The 6,580-nt window shown below is 45.5% G+C and overlaps 1 protein-coding gene across 1 annotated transcript; it reads right to left on the bottom strand.

Annotated features, from left to right (window-relative positions):
- Window positions 1-5,764: 5,764 nt before the first annotated feature.
- On the bottom strand, window positions 5,765-6,370 carry LOC149265330 (uncharacterized). The gene has a single exon (XM_089403150.1). The coding sequence runs from the start codon at window positions 6,368-6,370 to the stop codon at window positions 5,765-5,767; it is 606 nt and encodes a 201-aa protein (XP_089259276.1).
- Window positions 6,371-6,580: the final 210 nt, after the last annotated feature.

Raw genomic sequence — 6,580 nt, 5'->3', positions numbered from 1 at the left:
TAAGACCTGCGTTTCTGAATAGCTCTCCAGCATTCAGCTTCTTTATGAGGATCTCCGAATCTCCAAAAACCTGAATATCTCTGATCCCTTTTTCTCTGGCAATTTGACATGCTTTAAGAAGGCTGAGCAGCTCTGCTTGATTGTTAGTCTTCAGGCCAAGACCCCAATAGAAAGTATCTCGGGAGAGCCCTTCAGGGGAATAGATGATCCCGCCGGCGCCCGAGGGGCCGGGGTTTCCTTTGGAAGCCCCATCAAAGAAGATTGTGTGGGAGTTTTGTGCTCTCCACCAGTGCTGGAATGTTTCATCTGTGTCTCTCTTTTTCCAGGTTGGGGGCTCTGCTTGAGGAGAAAGGAGGTTTTTTCTGTTTTGAAATTCAAGCTTTCCAAGCCACCTCTTCTCTACCTGCTGGAGTGATGTGTCCTCTTTATAGTTCTGCTGCTGCACCGCTTCTAGGAGAAGAGATCTGGCCTTAGCTGCTACTTGCAAGGGAGTGAGGTGGAGGTCTTTAAAGATCTTCTGATTACGGGCCAACCATATCTTCCAACAGACAAACTTGGGCAGGGCGTTCCAGATTTTGTACCAAATCGATTTTTGAGGAATATGATGAGAGTAGAGATGGCTCCAATCTGCGAAGAGATCTGGGACAGATATCTGAGCGGGAGAGCTTATATGTAAATCTTGGAGCGTTAATTCCCATACTTCCTTTGCGAACTGGAAATCGATGAAGAGATGTTGGGCTGTCTCGGCGTTGCATCTGCAAAGAGCGCACCAGTGTGGGCCAGCGAAATTTCTTTTGGCTAGATTGTCTCCGGTTAAGATCTTATTATGAATCAGATTCCAGAAGAAAAAAAAATTGACTTTTGGGAGGGCTAAGGGCTCCCATACGTTTTTCCGGAACGCGGCACTGTGCTTATTGTTTCCCGAAGTCTGAAGTGCTTTGTAGCCTTCTGTTGCTGTATATTCTCCAGATTGGCCCCAGCCCCACCGGTCTTGCATTGAACGATGTATCGGTGTAGCGTCTTCGATCAGTTCCAGAAATGAGTTCATTTGCAGTTGCAGGTGGGCAGGAGGAACGGGGATTGCCCAACCGGCCCAATCGTCTCTCTGATCCCATGAGGAGATATCAAATAAACTTAGCTTCCCGACAGAAATTAGCCAGTCCCTTAAGTCAGCGATTTCCTCATTTTCGCTTAGAGGATTTTGCCCCATTATACGATCCTGCCAAAGACGAGTTTGCTTGCCATTCCCTGGAATTCTGTAGACATTTCGTTTGAAGAATTTGCAGCTCTTATGACAGAGTTTCCACAACAGCGTACTGTTAGCTGTGTAACCCAGATGGAGGTTTCTCAAATCAATTTTATTTGTATACTTTGACCGCAGTATGGCACTTACAGGATGACTTGGTTCTTTGATCATTTTCCACGGGATTTTGCTGCCTAAGGCGAGGTTGACCAGAGAAGGATCGTGAATTTGCAGTCCTCCTTCAACGATGGGCTTCTTGACAGTTTCCCAGTTTACAAGATGTTGTTTCTTATCATTGCCCCTGCCTCCTTGCCAAAGGAAATCTCTGAGGAAAGAGGAGATTTGATCCATGACATTTCTGGGAGCGAGCAGAAAGGCTGCTTGGTAAATAATTAAGGAAGAGAGCTGTGATTTAATTAAAATGACCTAACCTCCTTTTGTCAACCAGTATCCTCCCCATTTCGAAATCTTGGTTTTAAATTTTCAAATTATGTCGCTCCATAGCGATCTCTTATTCACTCCTGAGATTATGGGGAGCCCAAGATATCTGATTCTATCCCATTGGGAATGCCCTTTGAATCCGAGAGTATTAGCTATATTATTGAGCTCCTGATGATCTGTATTCCAGCTGTAGACTTCACTTTTTCTTTCATTTACCAAAGCTCCTGAGACTTTGCAATAGTTCCTGATGACAGTGTCGAAGGCCTTTGCTATTCTGGTTGAGGCGCCCCCCAACAGGATCGAGTCATCTGCGAATAATGCGTGATTCAGGGAGCTTACTCTGTTGGAGGGTTTGAGGCCCGGAATGGATCCTGACAGTCTTTCAGCTTCAAGTTTTCGACTTAATGCTTCAGCCAATATGATGTAAAGATAGGGGGAGAGCGGGCATCCCTGCCTGATGCCTCTCTTGGCTTTAAAGAAGTTGGCAGGCCTGCCATTTATGAGGGGAGCTATCCATGGATTATTCATGCAGGCTTTTAGAAGGTTAACAAACTGAGTGGAAAAACCAAAGGAGAGCAAAACTTTGCTGAGGAATGTTCTGTTGACTCTGCCAAACGCATTCGCCATATCTAACTTTATGAGCATACCTTTCTCTTTTCTCTGCTTGCTTGAGTGTATGGTCTCCTGCACTTGGATGACGTTGTCCAGTATGTGTCTACCTTCCACGAAGCCTCCTTGGGAGTTAGAGATAATTCTGGGAAGCAAGGGCTTTATTCTGTTGGCTAACAACTTTGCCAAGATCTTATAGGAGGCATTGCATAACGAAATTGGCCTGAATCTGGCAAAAGTTTCCGGGTTAGAGTCTTTGGGAATCAGAGCTAAGTAGGTTGAGTTGGTGCTACCACCTACTTTAGCTTTTGTCATGAATCCCCTTATCATCTTTTGCAGATCATATTTTATGATATCCCAGCAAACTTTGTAGAAATGAATGGTGAATCCGTCCGGCCCGGGGGCCTTGTCGGAGTCCATAGACCAGATAACTTTGATTATTTCTTCCTCTGAAACAGGTTTGCATAGATCTGAGTTGTCCTCCGGAGAGATTAAGGAGGGGATGTGATTGAGGAAATCTGTTTCATCGGCTTCTTCACCTTGAGCATCCGGGTTGTAGAGATTTTGGAAATGTAATTCTGCTGCTTCTTTGACTTGTTGAGAGCCCTTGCAGATTTGGCCCGTCGAAGTCTTTATTTCTGCTATATAATTCCTTGACAGTCTAGCCCTATACTGTCGATGGAAGAAAGAGGTATTGCGGTCCCCGGCTTTTAGCCACAGGCTCCTAGACTTTAATCTCCAGTATTCTTCCTCTTTTCTAAAAGATTGGTAGGCTGCTCTCTGCGCTTTTGTTTCCTTGTCCAAGAGATCTTCATTAATATTTTTGCTTTCCATGTCATTTTGTAGGGAGTGCAAAGCCTGGACTGCTGCGACTCTAAGAGAGATGGGGTTGGGAGCTGGTTTCTTGATCCACTCCTTCAAAGCTTTTTTGGTGAGCTTCAGTTTTTGCTCCCAAACAAAGCTTGGGGAACCTGAAATGGAGGTGTCCCAAGCTGCTTTCACCGACTCCAAAAAGCCTTCCCTTTCAATCCATTGAGGAGAAAAACGAAATGGGATGGGGCCCAAATCCTGTTCATCTTCTAAACAGAGCTGTATTGGCTTGTGATCAGAGGACAACTTGGGCAGAATTTTTGTTGTTATGATTTTCTTGTTCATGAGGAGGGAGGTTTGCACAAGAAATCGGTCCAGTCGAGCAGAGATATGATCTGGTCCTGTTCTGTTGTTTGACCAGGTGAATAAGCCTTGGATTGGGTTAAAATCTTGCAGATCCCAGTGCTGAGCAAGCTCCTCCACTACACCTGCCATAGGGTCCTTGGAGTTGGTACCTCCTCTTTTTTCTTTGGCTTTCAAAACTATGTTGAGATCTCCAGCGAGCATGATGTTGGTGGGGGTTTCCTGCTCAAGAAACTCTGCCAGAGAGTTCCAGCAGTCTCTTTTTTCGGAGTAATTGATAGGTACATATAGATTAACTAGAGAGATAGATATCTTACTTGAAATGTGGGTTATTTCTGTATATATCCAATGCAGGGTCTCGTGAGTGTTGATCAACTGAAATTGATCTTCGTTCCAGAGAGTTGCCAGACCTCCCGAGGAGCCCCGAGCGCTGACAGCTATGCCTGAATTTTTCTTCCATTTTGATTTGCTGGTTTCTAGCAGGGCTTGTCCTGCTATCTTAGTCTCTTGGAGCAAGAGGATGTCAGTAGGTTCCGACTTTAAAAGATCCTTTACTGCTTCTATTTTTGCGGGGTTCCCCAGTCCTCTGCAATTCCAAGAGACTAGCTTCATTATTTACCTATGATAGGGGTGGAGCCACCCTTGGATGACCTGGGCCTGCTACTTCTTCCGATTGTCATTTCTATCGTGGATTGGCTCCCTTGGGTTTTGAGCCTTTCTGCTTCTTCTTCTCTTTTTCCCTTGCGGGATTTCCTTCCGGGTCTTTTTAATGGTCTCTCAAAGAGTTCTTCCTCTGAGGACTCAGAGCTTTCGGCTAGCTTTTTCTTTATGATTTTTGCATAGGTGGGGTTAGAGGGGCTACCTTGGATGTCGCCCCCTCCCTCTTTGCTTGCAGGAGGGGTTTCCTCGTGGTTCTCTTTTTCCTGGTCTTTGTTCAGTGGATCGGGTTGTGCCTCCTCGGTTCCTTTCGCATTTTCTCCCGCTTCCTGAGTTGGGATGTTGATGTTCCTGTCCCTTGTTGCTGCGCTTTTTCCTGCATCTTTCTTTGCTTGGGTTGTTCTCTGGACTAGGGTCCATTGATCTCCATTCTGTTTTTCAGACTGTTCCTCTGCTTTCTTCTTACAATGCTTGGCAAAGTGACTGTAGCCATGACAATGTCTGCATTTAAAGGGGAGCTGTTCATAGTCGAGCTCTTGGATGTGCGTCCACCCTGCCACCGAGAGCTTGATCGCTTCAGGCAATCCTTCTTCAAGGTCCACTTCGACGCAGATACATGCACAAGAATATTGGTCTCTTCTTACAGCCTGATCTATATATTTGCCTAATGCGTTCCCGATGGTCTGGAACGATTTTTGATTCCAGCAATGAAGGGGCAGATGAGGGAGCCTTACCCACACCGGCACAGCAGATGGGACGTCTTGAGAGGGATCAAAGTCTGGGTTTCATTGATTTAAATACAGTCCCTGCGGCCCCATGAAGTAGGGACCGTTTCTGAATATTAAGCTTCTGTCTTCCGTGTTTTTAAATACAAAAACGAAGTACCCTTTGCCCACAAAATAACTCTTCACTCCGTCTTTTATCAGAGGTTTCCAGTTTCTTTGGGTCCATTCCTCCACGGATTTGGGGGAGGGCCATAGGCCTGTAAACTGGCCTATGAGGCCTCTTTCTGCCAAATTCAGCGCCTCTTTGCAGGTGTCCTCCTCTGGCAGGGCAACAGAGGGAATCATATCCATTCTTTTGATGAATTTCTGCTGAGTTGCAGAAGGAGGGCGATTTGTCCCATTTGCAATCAAATTTCTGAAAGCAGTGACTTCAGGAGGCGGATCCGCTGGGGGGGCCGAGCTCTCGGGGGTCTCCATGGATTATTCATGCAGGCTTTTAGAAGGTTAACAAACTGAGTGGAAAAAACAAAGGAGAGCAAAACTTTGCTGAGGAATGTTCTGTTGACTCTGCCAAACGCATTCGCCATATCTAACTTTATGAGCATACCTTTCTCTTTTCTCTGCTTGCTTGAGTGTATGGTCTCCTGCACTTGGATGACGTTGTCCAGTATGTGTCTACCTTCCACGAAGCCTCCTTGGGAGTTAGAGATAATTCTGTGAAGCAAGGGCTTTATTCTGTTGGCTAACAACTTTGCCAAAATCTTATAGGAGGCATTGCATAACGAAATTGGCCTGAATCTGGCAAAAGTTTCCGGGTTAGAGTCTTTGGGAATCAGAGCTAAGTAGGTTGAGTTGGTGCTACCACCTACTTTAGCTTTTGTCATGAATCCCCTTATCATCTTTTGCAGATCATATTTTATGATATCCCAGCAGAGATATGATTTGGTCCTGTTCTGTTGTTTGACCAGGTGAATAAGCCTTGGATTGGGTTAAAATCTTGCAGATCCCAGTGCTGAGCAAGCTCCTCCACTACACCTGCCATAGGGTCCTTGGAGTTAGTACCTCCTCTTTTTTCTTTGGCTTTCAAAACTATGTTGAGATCTCCAGCGAGCATGATGTTGGTGGGGGTTTCCTGCTCAAGAAACTCTGCCAGAGAGTTCCAGCAGTCTCTTTTTTCGGAGTAATTGATAGGTACATATAGATTGACTAGAGAGATAGATAACTTACTTGAAATGTGGGTTATTTCTGTATATATCCAATGCAGGGTCTCGTGAGTGTTGATCAGCTGAAATTGATCTTCGTTCCAGAGAGTTGCCAGACCTCCCGAGGAGCCCCGAGCGCTGACAGCTATGCCTGAACTTTTCTTCCATTTTGATTTGCTGGTTTCTAGCAGGGCTTGTCCTGCTATCTTAGTCTCTTGGAGCAAGAGGATGTCAGTAGGTTCCGACTTTAAAAGATCCTTTACTGCTTCTATTTTTGCGGGGTTCCCCAGTCCTCTGCAATTCCAAGAGACTAGCTTCATTATTTACCTATGATAGGGGTGGAGCCACCCTTGGATGACCTGGGCCTGCTACTTCTTCCGATTGTCATTTCTATCGTGGATTGGCTCCCTTGGGTTTTGAGCCTTTCTGCTTCTTCTTCTCTTTTTCCCTTGCGGGATTTCCTTCCGGGTCTTTTTAATGGTCTCTCAAAGAGTTCTTCCTCTAAGGACTCAGAGCTTTCGGCTAGCTTT

The sequence above is a fragment of the Pinus tabuliformis genome, chromosome 6, assembly GCF_031772625.1.
Source record: "Pinus tabuliformis cultivar Carrire ecotype Pingquan chromosome 6, CPIR1, whole genome shotgun sequence".
NCBI lineage: Eukaryota > Viridiplantae > Streptophyta > Pinopsida > Pinales > Pinaceae > Pinus > Pinus tabuliformis.
Note: the sequence above shows the minus strand (reverse complement) of the source record. Positions and strands in the feature narration are given on the sequence as shown.

Excerpts from the sequence above, each read along its gene's own strand:
- LOC149265330 (XM_089403150.1), bottom strand. The coding sequence starts at position 6,370 with ATGAAGCTAGTCTCTTGGAATTGCAGAGGACTGGGGAACCCCGCAAAA.